Raw genomic sequence first — 21,520 nt, 5'->3', positions numbered from 1 at the left:
CCGCCACTGCTTTCAAACCTTGTGACTCTTACCCAAACCAGGATTTCGCTATGACTTTAGTTCCCAGTGACGGCGACACCTTTTCATGGGTTCATCAGTAATTGGTATTTGTCATTCCTGAATTGCCTATTCAAAAACCCTTTGCCCGCCTGGGCTGCTTTGTCCCCCTTATTTTCAGTTGAGAACTCTGTATATTTAAGCGATCAACCCTTGCATCATACATAATACAAACAATGTAAAGCAAATATCCACTATAATTAACCTTTCCAGCACACGAAACAGTTTGTGAAAATCTTCTGTGCCGTACACGTTTCCTCCCTACACACGAGCAGAGGAGGCCCCTTGATGGCTCTGTCTGTTACCTTATTGTCCCTGCATCTGCCCCGGCCCAGCAGACCACACAGGAACCTACACGCAGCAGGTGTTTGATTTCACGCTGAGTGAGTGAACGCCCTGGGGGCTGGGCGAGGATGTGGCTCTGGGAGAATGCCGCTGTGGCTCTCTCCACACTTATTCCCCACTTCAGGTCTCGGGTCTGTTGGATCCCTCTGCCCTCCTTGGTGTGGCCCCAGCCAAGGGACCCCATGGGAAAAGGTGTGGGAGCTTCCACTGCTCACAAGGATGCCGCCTGCCTGAATCCCAGTGGTTGCTGCAGATGCAGAGACCCAACCCCCTCCCAAGTCCTTTCACTTGGTGAGATGTGAAAGGCTGAGGGCCAGGTGACGGGGAAAGGACAGCCTGGAGGTGAGGGCCAGGGTCAGGTTCCCCGCAGGCCAGGCCGCGGCCCGCCTGCCAGCGCTCACCGTGCAGATGAGGCTGTCCCAGTACTCGCCCCACATGTTTGCGCAGCCTGTGATGTTGATGCGGAGCTGCTGATGGGCCCCCAGGATGCCCTGGGAGACGTGGGGGAAGAAGGCAGCTCCTTTCCCGTGAGACAACATGTTTTCCATAAAATCTGGGGGAGAACCAGGAAAGGGGATTCAGGACCCCAGGGTGGGAGGGTGAGGTCCAAACCCTCAGGCTTTAGCAAAGCCCTGTAGCAGACACGTGACCACCCCCCCTCCCAGCCTCTCCTTGGTCCAGCAAAGCAGGCCCTCTATCCGGAACTCCAGAGTCCAGGAGCCAGCCCCCAGTGGGAGCCCACCCTTCGGAGCCGCCACCCATCCCCAATCAAATCCAGGTCCTGGCCACACGCCTTACACCCTATCAAGGAGAAGGCAGCATTCCAAAGAGGGGCGCTGTTGGATGGGGGCCACAGCCATCTCAGGGACCTTGCTAGGAAAGACACTGAGATGGCCAGTGTCCGCATCCTTAGGACATCACGGAAAATCCCACTCTGGCCAGGCCTGGGCTCAGCGCCTGCCCTGGGAATCGTACCCAGCTGCTCCCGCTTGGCCAGCTGCTGGCGAATCCGTGCCGTCTTCAGCAGAGCAGGGGACATGTCGGAGCTTTACCAGCCAGGACACAGAAAAGAGCATCAAGCCATCTGAACCTTGGCAACCAGCATCCAGCCAGGTGCCCAGTGGAGGAAGGTGGCCCTGTCCACTCCTCGTGGAGGAGGGAGAATCAGGTCTCTCCACCTCCTCCTCTGGCCTTTGCTCCTGCTACATCCCTACCACCCAAAGCCAGCCCCCCCAGCCCCAGGGCCTTCCCCCCAAAAAACTCAGTAGGGCTCTGGGGCAGGGACCCCTAATCCCAGTTTCTGTGCTTTCATGACCCCGGTGCTAACCCAGCCCAGACTTCCCATTCTTGCCCCACTTTCTGCCACAGGCCCTGCCGCCAGCCTCTCCTGCCGAAACCAGCACCGAGGCCACACTAACATTTCTGGAGTGGGAAAGTCAATGGCTCAGAAACTGTGAGTGGTTCCCCACCACCACTGGCCGCAGTTTTAAAGCTGGGATCCCCTGCCCCGGGCAGCTTTGCAGAGAGGCGTTTGCCGCGCTGTGCCGGTGCACCAACGGCATCTGCGGTGTAAACACCTCCCTGTGGCTGTTTTCCAGTGACAGCTGTGAGGAACACCTCACTGCCACATCTCTGCCCACACAGCTCCCTCTGCCTCTGGCGCCTTCCCCCTCACCCATCTGGCCACTCGGCAGCCCTCCGGCCAGCAGAGCAGCCTGAGGGGGAGGGCCTCGACCCCAGCCTCTCCCAGAGCCGCCCTCCCCCAACCCCGGGGCCCAGGCCGGGGGGCAGCGGCAGCCGTTTCCTCTCTGTGTTGCCCCAGGTCCACCTGTGAAAGCACACCCTCCCACTCACACCCGCTTGCCTCCGGCCACCTAAGTGCCACAGAGGCCCAGTGGGGCAAACCCCACCTGGCCACATCCTCCCCAGGGACGGCCTCTGGAAGAAGCCAGACTTACAGGTTGGGTTTTTGGCTCAGGCTGTTCTCAGGGCTCCCGAAGTACTCAAACTGGAGGGTGAAAGGGGTCTGTATCGGGGAGTAGTTGGTCAGGATGAGCTGGCGGTTCACACGGGTCCTCAGCGGTACCGTCGAGCCGAAGTCCAGGAGGAGGGCCTCCGCGCAGCCTGGCCCCGACTCTGCACTGGGGACACTGTCCCACACCATGGGCACCAGGTCACATGCCACCTTCCGCCCTGCCCAGTGAGCCACCATGGGTGGGGGTGGGAGAGCTGTCTAGAAGCCCAAGGTACCCACAGCCCTGTCCCTGCCTTCTGCCACCTGCCCGGACACCATGCCTTCAAGTGGGTGGGGAAAGAACAGAGAGGGCAGGGGTGGGCTAGAGGAATCTGCTCCCATAGACGTGGGGAGGGGGCTGTTCCCGGGTGTAGGAATCAGCTGGGAGGAGGCTGGGACCTGGGGCAATGCTGGGTCTTCACGTAGTTGCCCCTACCCTGGGCTCACCTCCTATCAGAGTCCTCCGCAGAGATGGCGACGCCCACTTGCACTCCCTGGGGTTTTCCTGTAATGCCCAGAACCAGCGGCTTCTTCATGCCTGACACGGTGCAAGGGAGGGCCAGGTCGGTCAGCTTGTCCTGGAATAAAGCGCATCGGGGACACATCACCACAGGTAAGTCCCAGGCCTGGGCCTCAGGCCTTCTCCAGCACGGGTACCTGCTGTGAGGGGTGCTTAGCATGAAGGCCTTGACTTCTGCCCTGGCTTCTCTCTGCGGAGGGCTCCCCAGTCCCTCGGAGAGCCACCAGCCACGGGCCCCACCCATCGGCCAGACACTGTCCCAGGAGGCCCTGCCCCTTCCTCAGGGCTCCTATCTGTACCTACTCTGAATATCTGGGTATGCCCGCCGGAAAGGAGACCCGCGAGGTGGGCCTCTGGAGAAGCTGCACATTTACTCTGATGAAGCTGCTAGCACAGAAGCCAGGTGCTCCCTGAGTGAGGTCTGCTCCGTGCCAGGCTTGGGCCCACCTGTCTGTCACCTTAGAGCTCAGGCTCAGTGTAAGGAAGCCTACGGTCCCCATGTTTGCCAGAAAGGACCTAGGACCTGGGTTTGCAAGTCTCTGAAGGAAGAAGTTTCTTCTTCTTGCGCCACCCTGCTGGCCTTCCTGTGGGCCAGGCCTCGGAGAAGCTGTGCCCTTCTGAGGAGGCACCTGGGTGCCCATCCCCCCCCCAGCAGTGCCCAGCACGGGGCCAGCTGTGAGCAGCAGCTCTGCTCTGGATCTCTGCGCAAACTGGAAAGGAGGGCCTGCCTGTGGTCACAGAGCATGGCCCAGGGACGGCAGAACGTGGTGCTGAAGGCTCGACGTGGCCAGTGGGCCCCAGGGCACATGCACTTCAGGCCCACTCCAGGCTCTCTGGCCTGGTGTCCCCAAGAACAGACCCACAGCAATGGGGGACCCAGACTCAAACACGGCAAACCCCTCCCCCACAAAAACCAGGGGTGGCAGGGCACAGGCAGAAAGGTGCAGGTGTCATCTCAGCCCTTGGCCACCTCACGCCCCTGCTCACCTGGGTGAGAGCAGTCAGCTCCAGACTAAGCTGCAGCTCCTCACCAGGGCTCAGTGTGCCCCGTCTGGGGCAGACCTTTGCTCTGCAGAAGCTTGCTTGGAGCCCCAGGAGCTGGCAGACACAAAGGGGAGGTGATGTCACGTGCTGGACTCCCAGGATGCACCAGGGGTCCAGACAGAGTGCCCTGCACCACTGCACGCTCTGCAGGAGGCTGGCAGGCTGGGGCCCGCAGCAGGACCAGGAGGGCCGGACGCTCGCTGGTGGGGATAGACCACAGGTCCCTTCTCTTCTCCTTCCCCACCCTAAATGGACCTCACATCTGTCAAGGGTTGCCTGGGCTACAGAAGCTGCTCTGGGGGGGCCAGATGATGGGGAGCAGAGGGCAGCTGCTTCTGATGCACAGTGATGTGGCCCCCTGACACGGTGTGCAGATCAGGCTCCCGGCAGCCCCACGGACAGTGCCTCAGCTGGACTGCCAGCAGCTGTGCGGACCAGTCACGGGCTGGGAGGTCCAGCTGCGTGCACCTGAGGCTCCCTCTCAGACAGGGACCTGGAATTCCCTGGAGGCAGGCCAAGGAAAAGTCAGGAAGACGTGCAGCTCCTTTGAGGGGCCCAGCTTTTTGGGGCACTGTCGGGCAAAGGCCAGGTTGTGGAAGGGAGGCTGAGCATTTGTTCTGGGGACTCCTGAGGGGCAACATCCCCCCCACCTGGGCCTCGGGTGCCAAGGGCAGGCTTGCTCACCTTGCCCCAGTGGAAGCTCGTGGGCAGGAGCGTGCCGTTGATGAGTGTGACGGGTACTGTCGTGGGCACACCTTGGTAGAGGCTGCTGACCTCTACATGGCTGCTCTGAAGGTACACGTAGGGCTCCTGGACCTCGGCATACACAGGGAGGTAGCTGGGGCCCAAGGAAAGAGAAGGCACGGTGACCAGAAGACATAAAACTGTCCCTATTTGACATAAAACTGATCGTCTATGTAGAAAGTCCCAAGGAATCTATTTTTTAAAAAGTCCTAGAAGTAATGAGGCAGCCAAGTAACAGGTGTGAAATCAACATGTACAGCTCCATGCGAACAGCGGACATGTGGAGACTGAAATCAGAAATGCAATGCCAGGGGTAATTGCTCCCCCAATGGAACTGCTTAGGTGTAAATCTGACCAAACATGTGCAGGACTTGGGTGCTGACAAGGAAAAGGCCCTGATGAAAGACCCCGAAGGCGACTTAACAAATGGGGCGGGGGCCGCGCTGCGTTCACGGACCGGCAGGGCCATTGCAGGAAAGGTGCCACTTCCCCCCAAGTTGGTCCACAGGTTTCGCACAATTTGTGCCAAACTCCCAGCCATGATTTTGTGGATACAAACAAGCTGATGATTGCATTTGTATGGAAAGACAAAGACTCAGAATGACTGACACAACTTTTTAAAAGCAGAACACCACCGCACAGGATGTCAAGACTCGCTCTCTGCCTGCAGTCAGCAGGACAGGGCGCTGGGGGTGGAGGGGCGCGAGCCCGGGCCATGCAAACATACAGAAAACCTGGAAACAGACCCAGACCAACACGTTGGGGTTTCTTTTTGTGTGATGAGTGGAGAACAATGCAAGAGTGTGCAAAAAGATTGAAAACGAGCATTCAAATGTTTTCATAATGAAATACGAAATACATGTGGAGATGCCTGTAAAACAGCCAGTGTAAAGACATTCAGTTTAGCAAATGACAGTAAAAAGAACAGCCGTGAGCCCTGGCTGGTGTAGCTCAGTGGATTGAGCGCGAGCCTGCGAACCAGAGTATTGCGGTTCAATTCCCAGTCAGGGTACATGCCTGGGTTGCAGGCCAGTTCCCAGCAGGGGACGCACGACAGGCAAACATACATGGATATTTCTCTCCTTCTCTCTTTCCCTTTCCCTCTAAAGATAAATAAAATTTAAAAAAATAAAATAAAATACTTATTAAAAAAAAAAAAAGAACAGCTGTGCACCACTGCTGATCAACTTATTCCGGAATATTCCCACCAGCCGGCCTAAGAAAACCAACCACAGGCTTCAAAATAATTTGGGGGGGGGGTGGTGGGGAGGAGCGGATGAGGGTGTGGACAACACAGTATTTGTGGTGACTTGATAATGACTGAAGGTAGGTGATGGGCACGTGAGGCTGATTTTTACAACTGTGCTTTTTAAAATCCTCACCCGAGGATATGTTTATTAATTTTAGATAGAGAAGGGAGAGAGAGAGAGAAACATCTATGTGAGAGAGAAACATCGGTCAGTTGCCTCCTGTACATGGCTGGAATGGGGATCGAACCTGCAACCTTTTGGTGTACAGGCCAGTGCTCCACCAACCAAGCCACCCGGCCAGGGCTGATTCTATTTTCATACATTTTAGGAAATTTCTGAAAGGAAGGAAGGGAGGGAGGGAGGGAGGGAGAGAGGGAGGGAGGGCACATCACTAATAAGTTGTGAAGTAACTTCAGTGTGCGGTAACAGCATTCACTCATTGGGACACGCCACGACTGCTTTGTGTCTGTCCCCCAGTTGAGTGTTGACTGTCTCCGGTTTGTCACTACTGCGAACAGCCCGGCTTTGGGGACTGCCACATGAGCACACGGCTGCCGCTGCATGTGGGTAGCATCCTCAGGGGGTTAATCTAGAAGGGCTCGTGCTGGGTCACGGAGTATGTGCAAAGTTTACCTTCTACCTTCTATAATTTCCAAATTTTATAGGATAAGCATGTGTTAACACCTTTACATTCTGAAATGCCTACGGAGAAATACTTAATCACACGTAATATATGTAAACACGCTGGGAACACGCAGAAATCGCGCTGTGAGGGCTCCCCTGCCTGCTTACCTCCAGGGCCCGTTCGCCACCTCCAGCACCAGCACGGTCTGCAGACACTGGCACTGCCGCGCCTCCAAGGTGACATCCACTCTGCACTGCCCCAGAGGGTGGACCTGGCCGCTGGAAGGCTCGAGGTTGAAAGGAGACACCTGATTGGGAGCCAACCCAGAAGGATGAGGAGTGTGGACGCTTGGAACTGCAGGACTTTGGGGGCTGGCCCTGCCCAACAAGGACCACCCGCAGGCTGCCCCCAGCTCTTCGGAGAGCCATGTGGAGTCCGGAAGGAGGCAAGCAGGTGGGGAGCACCGCGGTGAAAGCGTCTGGGGAACCAGAGACAGAAACTGAGTCTCCGAGGGGGAGGGCCCCATGCACTAGCCAAGACAAGAGAGGAAACATGCTGGGGGTGTGAGGACCATGCGGTGGCTCTGAGGGACCCACCCAGCTGCACCGAGCAGGTATGGAGCAACACCCTGATGGCTTCAAGTAAGGAAAGCCACCAAGTCACCAAACTGGGGGAGAGGTGAAACTTTCATGTAGCCCCAGATTTCAAACCCTGTGGCAGGCAGGTCCACCGCCTCCCGGCACAGACGAAGGGGGAGCAGAAGGGAAGAGGAACATGAGTGTACCTGGGAAGGGCTCTCCATCCCCAATTTTCTGTCCTTGACTGATTGAGAGGCCCCATGGCCCCCAAGGGGCCACACTGGCTAGTAGGGTGTCACTGGACATCGAAAGATCACACCCAGGAGGGAGGTTTGTCCTCCTTGGTCTCGTCTTTCCATGAGGTCCAGACAGTGAGTACAAGGCGCCCGCCGGGAGGGCAGCCTGTTCACCTGACCCCAGTCTGGCCTGCACAGCCCCCTCTCCCTCCTTCCCTCTCAGGCGGCCACGCTGTGCTGTCTGGGCCCTGTGCTCCTCTGCTTCGGAAGCTTCACTCTGCCACTGATGGAAGGTTGTGGGCTGGCCATTACTACTGGCTGCTGAGGCCTAACTCACAGTGTCCTGCGGGCCCTGGCTGGAGTCTGGGGCCTGAGCTCCACAGCTGAGGACAGAGCCCCTCTGCTTCTCGGCCTGTGTTCCTCACACGCCCCTCCCTGGGAGCCCTGGGGGTGCGGCTGTACCTCTGGGGCTGGGTCTCTGGGTCTCCTGCCCTGAGCACATCAAACCAACCCCAAATCTCAACATTACTTTTAAGAGCTCAAACGAACAAAATGCAGAGAACTATAGAGACAGGATTCCTACAAGCCTCGGTTACTTAATATACTATAAACTGACCATTATTTCCATTCTAAAATGTAGTTACTCTTCTCAGTGGGAGAAAAACACTGGCTGGGAGTTAGAGAACCAGGATCCCCTAGGATTCCAACCACCCATCAGCCGTGTGGCCGTGTCCCTCTTTGTCTATCAAGTCAGGGTTCACTTGTGACTGTGGTTCACAAGTTTCCAGCAGTGGCTGGTAAAACCCCAGGGAGTCTGCAGAAGTGGGGAGAGGAAGGATGGGGTAGGGGCTGCCTGACAAAGGGGTCTCTGGGTAGCCAGAGAAGTCATGCTTCATTCTAGACCTGGAGCTTCTGTGTAAGGATCCCTGTCCTGTGGACCGACACTAGCCTGCTCCCTATCCCAGTCTCAGGCTCCTGTGGTTTCCAGTCCAAGCGGGGACACCAGTGAGCTGGGGGTGGGGTGGTGGGTATATTAACTCCAAGCCTGCGTAACAGGGCACTTGGAAATGGAGTTGTGATTCGACGCCAATGTCACAGCTTCCCAGTTTCAGAGTGCCTGTCTAGAGAAGTAAGGCCATCAGGTGAGGGGGAGCGGCTTTAGAATGGAGAGAAGCCCCGGAGAAGGGGACACATGTTAGTAGACACCATGCACGTGAGGCTGTCTTTCCCCGGCTTCTGAATGTGGGAGAGTTGTGCAGCGTCCTGACCTGGAGGGCAAGTGGACATGCAAGATGGAGCCCTTGGGAGGAAGCAGTCAGAGGGGGCACTTTTACCAAGCGCACCTGGCCAGAGGCTCACAGGTGCAGCGACAGACTAAGAAAGCCCTCAGGGATCCGAGGCCACCAAGTGCGAGCAATGGGGGTGGCTAGTCGGTGATTTACAGCTGCTGGCCAGTAACCGATGCACTGTGACTTGGTCTTCTTCTGGATTGTACATCACATATTCAAATGTGACATCACGATTTAAATGTGCGGATGATAATACGTAGCCACTTTTGGTGTTTTCTTATTTTATAGTAAAAAGAAAGATGCTATTTGAGTGGAAATGAATCTTGGGTTTTCTTTTCGGAGCCCTTGGGTTTGGGCTGGAGCCCAGGCCCAAGCACCACCTGGTGGCAGGCACGCACACTGCAGGCACAATCCTGCGCAAGTTCTGCAGGGAACTTGGGGTGAGGTCGCCCAGCCTGTCCCCCCCTGGAGGCCTTGGAAGCTTCCAGAGCAGCTCGGCTGCCTGTTTTCTTCCTGACTCAGGCTGCTCTGACAGAGAGAGACCTATGTCCAATTTCTGCACTAGACAGTGGGGAAAGTAACAGGAAAATCCAGTTTGGGGTTAAGTTCTGCTGTAAAAAGGCTCTAGCAGCCTCAGCGATGGGGGGAACTGGGGACACTGTCAGGCAAATGTCACCAGGCAGGCTTTTCTCTCCCAGTCTCAACCCTCTGAGTGCCCCAGCAGAAGAGTCACAGTGCAAGCCCGACACAGGTACATCCGCCCCTGGGGGGCGGGGGGCCCCGTGGGAGTCGGCAGTGCCCACTTACAGTCTCGTGCCTTTCCTCCAGGCAGACGGGGCTCTCCTTCAGGCACCACACGGCGGGGAGCGGGCTGGTGTTCTGGATCTGGATGGTGTTTGTGGCTTTCTGCCCCAGGCGCAGCAAACCAAACTGAAGGGCTGAGACGTCAATGACGAGGGCAGGCCCCTGAGACAGCAGAGGGCATGGTCGCCAGGCCACCAGGATGTGGTCCCTGGGCCCTACCCCTGCCACCTGCTGGGCCCACCCGGCGGCACCTTAAATGTCGCTTCGATGTGCAGCACCACTGGCGAGGGCGAGTATCTGATGTCACACTGCAGGTCCTGGCTTGTTGGGCCGGGGACACCCCCTGTAAACTTCAACTCAAAATCCTCGACTTCACTGGACTCTGAAAGGGAGGGGAGAGAGGTGGAGGAAAGCAGGGGAAGGTTCCTTCTGAGGCTGGGCCTGAGCATCTGGCCTGCGCTGACTTCTCGTCCGCGTGTGCCAGGCTGCAGCCGGAGCGGATCGCAGGACACCATGAACCCCTGCCCAGGCCTTCCGCCCTGCAGGGTCCTGCTCCAGCCAGCTCCGGGCAGGTCACCACCCCTCCCGCAGTCCCGGCAGTACCGATGGTGCCTGAGCAGGGCTCCACTTCGATGATGTGGCAGTCGCTGATCTTCTCCCACGTGTATCTGATGCAGGACTTGCTGTTGTTCCACATCTGAAAGACACGCCCAAACATCAAATCTGTGCCTGTGGAAGTCCCACAAAAGGTCCTCTCGACGCCCTCCTGGCCAATTCCTGGCCATCTAACCGCACCAATGCCACACTGCAGGGCTGTGGGCGCAGGAGCTGGCCACAAGCCCATGAACGTGGCAATGGGCGCCTCAGCCCTGTCACTCGGAGGGGGCGGGGCGGCTGACAAAACGACAGGCACACCCAGCCCAGCCTCTGTGAGCACCATGTTGGTTCAGGGGACTCGCCCTCTGTCGAGCGGCCGCCATCCACCCCTCCAGCCACGTTCTCCTTACACCTGTGCCCGAGTTCGGCACCATCTTGGCCAGCCTAGGCTGGGGCGAGACAGTGACCCACCTTAAAGTCCTTCTTCACACTGATGCCAATGTAGTTCTCCCCAGGGATGATGAGGGCATACGGTTCTAAGAGAACCTGGAAAGGTTCTCCTGAGCCTTTCACCTCGATTTCCAGGACGATCACATCATCCACGGTGTTGGAAAAGATTTCTGGGTCTGAACTGAACACAGACCTGCCATGAGCCAGGAGCCAACACAGCCTGGAACCTGGCCCTACGTGGCCCTCACTTTTGTCCCATGTCTTTGGTCTTGTGGAAAGAAAACGCTCCCCTATGCACAAGCCCAAGCCCCTGAAATCAGACGCATCAGTCAAAACCCCGGAATAGCAATGAGCACTTGCGGCTGCGACAGTGGCTCAGCCTAAGACTGGGACGGGCCACCTCCCCGGCTGCCTCTGAGACCTCAGTGCAGCACCCAGCCGGGGACCGCTGCAGGATGCCGACTGCAGATCCACCCTGACCGCAGCTTCCATTGGAGCTGGTAGCAATGCCCACCACGGGACAAAACTTTCCTTAATTTTTACCACCAGGGGCCACCATGTCCTGGTGCTGACAATGAGCCTGGGGCAGAGCTCTAGGGTTCCAGGGCGCCTGAGCTCTCCCAGTGAGCCCAGCAGGCTCTGTCCCTTGCATGCTAAGCCCACACCAGGCCTGCGCACTGATGCCTCCTGGGGTCAGGTGGCTCCTCCATCCCTTCCTGATGCCTCCCCTCGAGTCCCCATGGGGAAGGCAGCCCCCACCCCTTGTCCAGGGTCCAGTCTCTGCTCACCTCATGGGCTCGGGGACTTCCTCTAGCACCAGCTGGAGCACACTGTGAAAGTCCTTCAGCTGCAAGACAAACACAGAGCCCTGAGAACAAACTGCATTCCAGCCAGGCTGCCCTGAGAAAGGCCCGACAAGTGCAGCTTCCCCGCCACATCTCCCCACCACCGAGGGAAGATGGGGCAGCTGCCAGACCCGAGTGGCGTGCCTCCCTCAGCTGGGCCGGGGGACAGGAAGGCAAGGCTCTCCTGACCCCAACGTTGCCCTTAAGGTGTCACAGGCACCACACGGTCCCAGGATAGGCAGTGAGGTGGCTGGATGTGGGGTGAGAGGCAGACCCTTCGCTCACCAGCCGGGCCCGTTTGCCCCCAGCTCTCATGCCTTCTCACCCGGGAGCAGTTAACTTTGCCCTCAGGAGCCTGTGCCTCACTCTCTCTGGGGGTCGCTGTGGCCAGACAAGGACAGGAATGTCCTTGATGTAGCAGAACTATGGAAGAACCCAGAACTGCGGGGCGGAGCGGCAGGGCTGGCTGCAGACGAGGTGTGTGCGGGATCAGGACCAGGCCAAACTCACGTCCTGACCTGAGGCCAGCACCTCCTCCTGCCCCGCCCAACTAAGTGTCAGCCTTGCTGGAAGCTGGGCAGCTGGTCTGGCCCAGCAGTGGCCTCGGTGTCACTGAAGAACATGCCCAGAGGGTGAAACTATCGTGACCCAATCCGGTGTGACTCCCAAGATGGCACCATCTCAACCTTGTGAGGAGAGAAGCTCAGGATGAACTTGTGGTCTGCGTGGGGGCTGAGCAAGCCCCTCTCGGGTGCGACAGAGAAGGCAGTCCCCTTGTCAGGGTGGTACTGGACGCTGTCCAGGCCGTAGGTCTCTCCGGGCATTAGGAACTTCAGGTTGGGCTTCATGATCTGCCAGTGGAAGGCCAGCGCCACGTGCCTGCGAGGACAACATTGACCGAGGATCCAAGGTCATGGCCCAGACCTGGGAAGACCAGGTCTTCTGGTCCCCTGCCTGGTCGGGCCCTCTTCTGGGAGGGACCAGAAAAGGACCCAAAGGCAGGAAGTGGCCGGGCCAGCCTTCAGGCCCTTCCCATGGAGGATCCTGGGAGGGGACATCGCCTGGGTCAGGGAGTCCCAGCTGAGACCGCCTAAGAGAGCCCTAATGCTCTCCACCCGCAACAGCTGGAGGCTAGGGCCACAGTGACTGGGGGGAATGGTGAATACAGGGGTCACGCTCCAACCCCTACCCCGCAAGGCCCTGGGCTCCCCAGGCCCCAGGCAAGCGTTCTGCAGTGCCTGCTGCCACACGAGAGTTGCCACGTTGACCCCCCATCCCTGCCCACCACCTCTCTGGCTATGGCCTCCCAGGGCCTCTCTGGCCAGAAAGATAGGTGCCCACTGGCTAGCAGCGGTGACGACTCCATGGGAGGGGCAGGGGCAGGGCTCCAGGTGTGCTGCTGACGGCAGCTGTCAGCGGGGAGCGTGGCCCCTCGGCCAGGTGACAGATGCCTGCGTGAGGCCTGGGGTCACCAGCCTGGCCTGGCTGGAGGGCTCATGAGGTCTGTCCTGGCATCAGGGTGGCGCTCGGAGGACGATCGGGAAGTAAATGGCAGTGAGGACTGAACCCGCAGGCCAGTCTGTCTAACCTTGGGACGAGGCTGGCTTCCCCTCACAGGTGGGACAGGAGCTCTTGGGAACACTGTTCCTGGCTAAGGGTGGTCCGGGATGACCTAGAACAGTTCTGTCACTGGGGCAATGGGAATATCATGGCCACTGGCTACATGTGCGGTTTGTGAGTACCGACAATGTGGCTGGTGCCACTGAGGAAGTGAGTTTCAAATTTCATTTTAATTGGTTTCCATTGAAACAGCCACATGTGGCCAGTGGCTACCGTGGTGGACAGTGCAAATCTGGATCCTTCCATCCTGTGCCCAGGCTCCTCCCCGGCCCTTGGAAGCAGCCTGCTGCCTCGCTGGGAACTCGCCCAGGTGAGGAAGGAGAAGGGCCGTGTGTCGGGGGCTGCCGGGTAGGGGGCCACTCACGTAGCGTTTCTAACAATCAGCTGTCTCCTCGCCGTGGACTGAAGGTTTTCAGGTGCGAAGCGGATGAAGTACTGGGCTGTTAAGTCTGTGAGCTCCCCAGGCTCTGGCTGACTCTTCTCACCAGAAATATGGATCAAATCCAAAGCAACCAGCTGCCCAACTCCTGACAAAAAAGGATAATGAGGTTTCACTGGGGCTGAAATCAGGGCTCTCTGGCCAAAGGCTATTGCAGACATCAAGCTACCATCTGCATACAACTTCCTCAGATCCCTGGAATTGTACACAAGAGGAGAACTGGGGGTCAGTGACACAGAGATCCTTGTCCCCACATCTTCACCCCAAAGGAGGTGATTCTGATAACCCAGCTCATAGTGGGCGCTCACCAATGCTTGCTGAAACTGGATGGATGGATGGATGGAGGGAGGGAGGGAGGGAGGGAAGAAAGCGAGGGTAGAAAGGAAGGAAGGAAAAAAGACGGATGGAAGGAAAAGAAGAAGGAAGGAACAAGGAACAATCTTGAAGAAATTCAGCAGGGAGCCCCTCTAACTGTACAGAAACCTTAGAGGTGCATCTGGTTGTTTATGTGAGAGTCGCTGGCAATTCCCCAAAAGGAGATCAAGGTGAGTTTCAAAGTAAAATGTGAAAGATTTCACTCCAGGTTTCCATCTGTCTCTCACGAAAAGGCTCCTTGGGACTGGCCTGGGTCTCCAAGACCAGAGGGAGAGGCTCTGAACTAGACCCTGGTACACGGAGGCTGCAGCCTCCCCTCAAAGTGCACCGTGATGCCGGTGCCGGGCAGCAGCTGGTGGAGCCCAGTGACCCACGCCGCCCCACCCCCGGCGCGCACGCAAGCCCACCTGAGGTCACCAGCTCCTGTATCTGGCAGTTGTCACACGTGATGATGAAGGTCTGCTCCACCTCTCCCAGGCTCGTCGGGAGAAACAAGACCTGGGGGACAGGAGGCTGCCCATTCAGGGGTCTCCCTTCTCAGACACGCACCCTGTCTTTGCACTCCACTTCTTGCTCCCCTCCCTGCCGGCTCCCCACCTTCTATCTGAGGCCTGGGGTCTCAGCCGCTGCCCCACCCCAGAGAAGTGCAGGGAGCGTGTCGAGAGGATATGAAAAGAAAGCTCACAGCGACCAACACACAAATGACAGACAACATGTTAAACCTCACTCACAACAAAAGAAATGGATGTGGACGCCACCCAGAAGAACAGGTTCCCACTCCTTATAGTGGCAAAGAGTCTGCAGAAAGTGCTTGGAAATGCAATGATATGGTGTTTTGATTTTCTTAAAAAAGTCTAGAGGGGTGGGGTGGGGATCGGGTGGGAGAGACAGGGGCGTGTAGCGGCAGTCGAGCTGGCTGGGAGCACAGAGAGGTGGAGGCGGGACCGTTCAACTCTTCTGTTCTTGCAGCATTAACATGATCACCGGGATGAACGCGAAAGTCAGACTGCAGTGTGCCTCAGAGACTTGGGTGGAAATCTGTGGGATTAATGCTTCGCTGCTGTCCCCTTGGGTATGGAATCGTCAACCTCTCTGTCTCTATTATCTTTCTCTATTTTTCTGTTAGAAACGTAAAGGGGCTAAAATATAATTTAAATAAGCTAAAAAAAACCCTCTTCCATTCTTGCGTAAGTTCAAAAATGTCCGAGATGACAGTTAAAAAGAAGTGAGACAGCACATTGTACTGGCAAGAGTCCGAGGAAGCAGGCAACTGCACCTGCTGCTTTTGTTTTTTTGTCTTTTCAAAGAGAGGGAGAAAAACATCAATGCATGGTAACCCCTCAAGTGGCCCCCACTGGGGACCTGACCCACAACCCAGGCATGTGCCCTGCCTGGGAATCGAACCAGGTTCACAGCCCGCACTCAGCCCACTGAGCTACACCAGCCAGGCTCCACATGCTGTTGTTGGAAGTATAACTGCTGTGATCCACACGGGGTGGGGGGCAGGGGCAGTGACTGGGGACATGTGTCACAGTTGGGAGCAGAGACCCTGAGCCTGCACTTCCACTTCCAGCACCGTATCCTGCAGACGGATTCATACTTGAACAGACCGATGCTATGTAAAGGTCATTGGCAAAAATAGCCAGAGGTCAGGAAAAAAACCTTCATGGCCACCAGCAGGGAACAGGTGAACTAAATCACGGTTCATTCATACAGTGGGATACTATGCAGCTGTAAAAACAGAATGATTCTGAGCTGCACCATTAAGTAGAAAACACACCGAACAGGACAGAGGCTGGAACGGGCAGCCATCTGTTCGCGGGAAAATGGAAACAGGAAGGACAGCACACACACGCACGTGCTTATTGAGGCGTCACATGTCTCACACACACACGTGCTTATTGAGGCGTCATGTGTCTCACACACACACACACATGGGCTTATTGAGGCGTCACGTGTCTCTGGCAGGGCACCCAGAAACCTGGTGCGGTTGCGGCCTCTGGGTGGCTGCAGAAATGGGGTGATAGGGTGCACTGCACTCTTTATCTATTTACACCTTTGATTTTTTCAGCGTAAGTTTACTTCTTTGGAAATATGAATGAATTTTAAGATAAAAAACCCAAACGACCAGTTTGCACCGGGGGAAACCTCCCCCCCCGACTTCCTCACTGACCCCCACAGACTCCTGCTGCCCCCACTTTCCTTGGGGACCCCAGGAAGGTGGGCCGAGGAGGACGTCCTGGCCTGATCAGCGGGAGCGGGCCCAATTCCCCGAAACCACCACAAGGCTCTCACAAGGCCTGGGCCACACCAAGAGGACCCAACCTGCCCGTCAGCCATAGATAGGACTGATGACGCCCTACTGTGCCCTTGAGTTGGCCCTGTCCCAACCCCGAGAGCCAGGTTCACACGGGGGACTCAGCTCGGCACAGACAGGAACGAGCCGGCACTGCCCTGGCTCCAGAACAAGAAGTCAGCCATAGGGCACGTGAACCTGGAAGGCGGCTGACAAAGGAAGCCTCCGCCGCACCAGGGCAAAGGAGCTTAGGGCACTGGTCCTCAAACTTTGCTGCCCACCACAACCACCTGGAGAGCTTTAAAAGTCCAGTGCCCGGGCCACACCCCAGACCAAGGAACTGAGGACCCCGGGTCAGGGGCCCAGACTGCGTGTGTTCACAGGTTTCTCATGGGGTTGCGAAGGGCAGCCAGTCTGAGAAGCTACAGCTCTCGGCTCTCACTACCCAAGGACGTGGTGCCCGCAACCCCTGCCCCAGAGGCCAGACAGCTTTTGCTCCTGGACTTCGGTGGGAGGCCACACGTGGGGGATGACCCTACAGCCGGCCACGTAGCAGCACAGAATCAGACTCCCAGGGAGCCAGAGAGGGTGACAGGGCCGGGAAGACAGCACCGTTTCTCAAAGGCTCTTTTGGGGACCACTGAGAGGGGCGGTTCAGAATGGAGAAGCCCGCAGTAGGTGGGGTCAGACTCAGCTCCCGCCTGCCTGTGTGGTTGGGAGGAAGGCCTGAGGGAGGCGAGCCTGGGGGCAGGGGACTCTGTAACTGAGTATTGAACAGGAAAGAGAGACTGGGGTGGGGGAGGGGTGTCCCAGAGAGACTGGAGAACCAAGGGAAGATCCCACAAGCAGCTTAGGTGCTGGTGAATGCCTCCCAGGCTGCCAGTGTGGACAGGCAACGCTCAGGAATCACGGTGGAAATGCCAGGGCTTTCTGCACTTGCTTTGTGAGATAGGCGGTAGGAGAGTCAAATGACATCATTGCACAACACAAGAACATGTGCCTACAGAGAAACCACTAAGGCCGGGACCCAGGATGGAAGTGGACAGGTGGGTCATGAGAACACAGAAGCAGTGAAGTCATGCAAGCAGTTGAGGAAAGAGCCATGGCCAGTCCCTGAGGAGGAGGAAGCGTATGCCCACGTCTAATTACCTACCTCCACTGGTACGGCCTGCCCCGGAGCCAGCTCAAACACCGAGGGCATGATCCCAAAGGGAGGTTGCTCAACAAAGCCAGTGGTTGCAATAGCCTTAAAGAGAAGCAGCAGATTACACAACAGTGTGGAAGGAACTGTCAAACCCAGTGCTCAGATGACACACGTTTCTCCTCCCAACATTGGTTTTGCAATGTGAAGGATCTTAAGAATCATCCCGTCCCCTGTGAATGAAGAAATTGAGGCTCATTCATTCAGTAAGCATCTACTCAACCTTCACTAGGCACGGAGATGAGGTTCTGAAGATTGGAGGAAGCTGCAGAACATCCGTAAAGAGCTGGCTAGTGATGGGAGGTACCAGGTTTCATGGGCCAGTGTTTCAGGCACAAAGCGGGAGGCACCAGAGAAGGCCTCACGCAGGAGGTCAGTTCCCAGCCCTTAGTCTTCTCCCTCCTACAGCACTCTACATGGCAGGCACCCGCCTCCGTCCTGATCCACCTGTGTCTACATGCTCCTGACTCATGAGGGCAGCTGCCACCTCGTCAGCACAGCTGCAGCCCAGGTGCCCACACAGGAAGCCACGTAGCATGCCAGGGACACAAACCCATGCCTACTGGAGCCTGGCAGGCAAGAGAAATGAGGGAAACATGTCTTTTGGAACATAGGGTCCTGGAGATCTGCCACTTGTTTTCCGGGGACACGGGCACAGAAAACTAGCCTTACTGCCGGGGAGACCTCGGTGGGAGCAGGATGCTGAGTGGTATGGGTGCCAACTGCTGTGGGGACAGGTGCAGCCGGGCAGCAGGAGAGAGGGTACACGGGTCCCACTTCCCACGCCAACCCACAGAGCCACCATGAATCCTGGCCCCAGGCCACACATCTTCTAAGTTTTCCAAAGACACTGGAAATGCAGACTTTGATGAGAAATCTCCCGGAGATATGTAAACATTGGCTCAAAAAGTGTTTTTCAGCACTGCGCCCACTAAATGTGCCCCCAGAATTCAGCCAAAGAGCTGCCAATTTGTGGCCTCTGATAGACTCAAACATCTGCTGCCACAGTGACTGAGTAAATAAACACTGTGATGGTGAGCCTGGCCTCGAAGGATGAAGGAGGTGACACAAAGTGCCCAGGGTTACCCGCATGTTAGTGGCAAAACCAGAGCTACAGCGCCCCTCTCCTTCCAGACTGATTCTCACTTGGATCGGCTGGCTAGAGAGGTCACAAAAGTCTGTTTTTGGTGCGTTTCCAACCCCAGGTGCCCCCTGGCCAGTCCCCACCAGGGGCGATTTCCTTCGGTGGATTTGCTCTTTCTTCAGGCGGCCATCGGGGCTCACTCACCCTGAAGCTCGGCGGTGGCCAGCTCTTCTTAGGCATGACACAGAACTTGCCAGCACTGAAGCCCACGTTTTTGCAGAGGAATCTGCTCGCCTTCATTCCCCCAACGAGGCAGTAACCACAGTCCAACACCGGCGGCACTGCAGCCACGAGGGAGACGCACAGGCAGGGCCCGTCACTGTGAATGGTCTCTGCTGTGGCTGTTCCCCCGAGGGCCGGCCAGAGCTCTCTGCAGGGGCCCCTACCCAGCACCCCGCTAGGAGAGGACGAATGGGGACGTGCCCTGCCCCCTGCCTCCAACTCCTGGCCTGAGCAGCAGGACAAGGCACCCACAGTTTACTCGGGCCTCAGGCAGGGCCTCTGGGCACAGTTCTGGGGGCTGTGGTCACAGTCCCTACTTCCAGGCTGCGCCCAGCTGAAGAGGTTGGTAAGTGAGGGGGCCCAGCCAAGGTCAGCCTTGTCAAAGAAGCTCCCTGCCACAGCCCACACAGGCAACACCCCCTGAAGGCTCCGGGCACCCCTGCCCTGACTCTGTGTGGCACAGGCCCACACAGGGGTGTCCACGAGCCAGCGATCTCTGTGCTGGGTGAGCTGGGCTGTGGGCCTCCTCTCTGCTGTGGTCACTGTTAGCCTCCACCCGCAAGTAGGACAATCAGGGCCTGATACTGGAAGACTGTGTAGACTCTGCTGGCAGGTTCCTGCCGGGGACCCAGGAGCCCCTGCCAAGCCGCATGCTGCCGCAAAGGGCCCAGAAAGCCAGCAGCACTTCCGGGGACTCGCCAACCCTAAGGGAATCCCCGGGAGGGCAGGGCATGCACTCACGCGTGAGCACCGGGGGCGGCCTCCGGGCCTGCAGCGGGATGAGGAGGCTGTGGGAGGACTGGGTCTCCACCAAGATGAAGTCATCGAAATCCCCCAGGCAGTCGGGGCAAAACTGGACAATGTACTGGCAGGTCATTCCAGGAGCCACCATTCCACCTTTCCCTGGGAACATTCCTATGTGTGACCAAAGTGACAAATGAGGAGCTGGGGACCAGCCAGCCACCAGGGCTTGGGCTCCAGCGCCACAGATGTCAACCAGGGGGCACGAGCAGGCCCCCCCACAGTGGGGGCTGGCTCTGGGAGCCCATGCCTCTGGGCCCAGGCCCTGCCATCGGCAGAGCCGCCGGGGTGCACCAGGGGAGCAGGCTGCGAGGGCAGGGGCTGCAGGTAAAGACACCAGCGTGGGGGGGAGGGATACAGTCCATCCAAATGGTTAGGTGACGCCATGCCTGCCCCTATGGCTTGGAATTGATTCTGTGGGCAATGGAGAGTCATTTAAGTTTCTGAGCTGGGGTGACATGCTAAGCTGTTCTTGAGAAAAACACTGTGACATGGGACACCACTGTAATGGTTTACGTGATAGTGGGAAGGGTGAGGAAATGGCAGAACCAGGGCCTGGAGGAAGGTGGCCCAAGAGAGGAGCTGTGAGATGCCGAGACCTCACTGGCGGGAAGAGCAGGCAGGCCTCCCGCAGAGGGTGGGGGCCCCAGGAATTGCTGTGGGCCACAGGGGCATAGGCGGCGGGGTGGGGGAGGTCATCCAAGGACCAGGTGGACCAGGAGCTGGGGGCAGGCCCTGAGGCAGTCCACCCGACAGCCACGCCGAGCTCACCCAATCCCAGAGAGAAGTAGGGCGTGGAGGGCGGGATGACTCGCAGGTAGCGGCTGGTGGCAGTGGTGTTCTGCAGGGCGATGACCATCTGTCAAAGGCAAAGGTGACCCCTCTGAGATGGCAACGTGGACAGACGGACGACATGCGGTCTGGGACTGACCAAACAATACGGGGAGGGCAGGCGTATAGGTGAAATAAGCCTGGCCAGGTGTTGGGAGTTGTTGGGCTGAGTGATAGGCACAAGGGGACTCATTGTACTGGTCTCCCTACATTTGTCAAAAAAAAAAAAAAAATACAAAGTGAACAGGGAGGCAGAAATAGTCTGACTTATCCTGCCCTGTTTCAAGTAACAGACACCATTTATAAAGCCCCTGCCATGTGCCTGCTCAGCCTCACAATAACCAGGAAAGGTGGGGAACTATCTAGAGATAGTTCTGGAACTGAAGTCCAACGAGACTCCTAAGCTGGTAGGTAAGAGGCATGAGATTTGAGCCCAGGACACCTGGCTCCAAAGTTCTGCTCCCCCTGCCTCTTTCCCACTCTCTTCTTCCCCACGTGTCCCTTTGGGCCACTTCTTCCTGTGGGCCCAGGAGAGGGGCATCATGGCAGGGTTGTGACTGGCCCTCTCTCCTTCATTCAACCCGCCCAGCCCCATCAAGCTCTGCCTTCTCTTCACCCTCACTCAGGTTGGGAGACCCCTCAGGGCGAGGTCTAGAACTCACACAGGGCCCACCCCCACCGGCCCCCAGCTCAGAGCCTCACACGGACGAGGAGCTCAATACGCATGCCCATCTTTGCTTCTGTTTTGTGAGCTATTTATTACACTGGAAAGAACGTGCACATTGTAACAGGCCAGGAGCCGTGTTCCGTCGTCTGGCTTAGGAAATAAAACGGTAAAAATACCAACGAAGCCCTACCCCAGCCCCCACCCCCCACCGGGTGACAGCAACATAAATTTGAACTGTGTCTTCATAATTTTATTCATAGGCATGTATTCTGAAGTCGACATTTAAGTCCATTTTGGGCAGGACAGCATTGCACTAATCTGTCGGTGAAGCAGACCACGTGTGGAGAGACCCCTATTGTGGTTTAATTTTCATTCTGCTACTAATGACAATGAGCACCTTTTCATACGTTTATTTGCCATTTGGTTTTCTTCTTGTGTGAGTTGTCGGTTCATATCCTTTTACCAGTTTTCCATTTGTATATTCAATCTTTTTCTCATTAATTTGTAGGAGCTCATATATCCTGGG

The 21,520-nt window shown here is 57.1% G+C and overlaps 1 protein-coding gene across 3 annotated transcripts in view; it reads right to left on the bottom strand.

Annotated features, from left to right (window-relative positions):
* The window catches only part of DLEC1 (DLEC1 cilia and flagella associated protein), a 47,602-nt gene that overhangs the window by 8,647 nt on the left and 17,435 nt on the right, over positions 1-21,520 (bottom strand). For all 3 annotated transcript variants that reach the window (XM_053669202.1, XM_037148317.2, XM_053669203.1), the window contains exons 7-25: positions 20,268-20,355; positions 19,437-19,610; positions 18,618-18,754; positions 17,282-17,374; positions 14,240-14,330; positions 13,383-13,545; positions 12,085-12,277; positions 11,342-11,400; positions 10,575-10,734; positions 10,110-10,203; positions 9,758-9,888; positions 9,510-9,668; positions 6,767-6,906; positions 4,665-4,818; positions 3,924-4,034; positions 2,864-2,994; positions 2,361-2,552; positions 1,378-1,448; positions 804-955 (exon numbers count right to left, since the gene is read on the bottom strand). In XM_053669202.1, coding sequence (XP_053525177.1) covers positions 804-955; positions 1,378-1,448; positions 2,361-2,552; positions 2,864-2,994; positions 3,924-4,034; positions 4,665-4,818; positions 6,767-6,906; positions 9,510-9,668; positions 9,758-9,888; positions 10,110-10,203; positions 10,575-10,734; positions 11,342-11,400; positions 12,085-12,277; positions 13,383-13,545; positions 14,240-14,330; positions 17,282-17,374; positions 18,618-18,754; positions 19,437-19,610; positions 20,268-20,355 — 2,493 coding nt within the window. The remainder of the gene's footprint in view (positions 1-803; positions 956-1,377; positions 1,449-2,360; positions 2,553-2,863; positions 2,995-3,923; positions 4,035-4,664; positions 4,819-6,766; positions 6,907-9,509; positions 9,669-9,757; positions 9,889-10,109; positions 10,204-10,574; positions 10,735-11,341; positions 11,401-12,084; positions 12,278-13,382; positions 13,546-14,239; positions 14,331-17,281; positions 17,375-18,617; positions 18,755-19,436; positions 19,611-20,267; positions 20,356-21,520) is intronic.

The sequence above is a fragment of the Artibeus jamaicensis genome, unplaced genomic scaffold, assembly GCF_021234435.1.
Source record: "Artibeus jamaicensis isolate MK-2021 breed Jamaican fruit bat unplaced genomic scaffold, CSHL_Jam_final contig_519, whole genome shotgun sequence".
In the NCBI taxonomy this organism is placed as follows: domain Eukaryota; kingdom Metazoa; phylum Chordata; class Mammalia; order Chiroptera; family Phyllostomidae; genus Artibeus; species Artibeus jamaicensis.
This window is presented reverse-complemented; position numbering and strand designations above follow the sequence as displayed.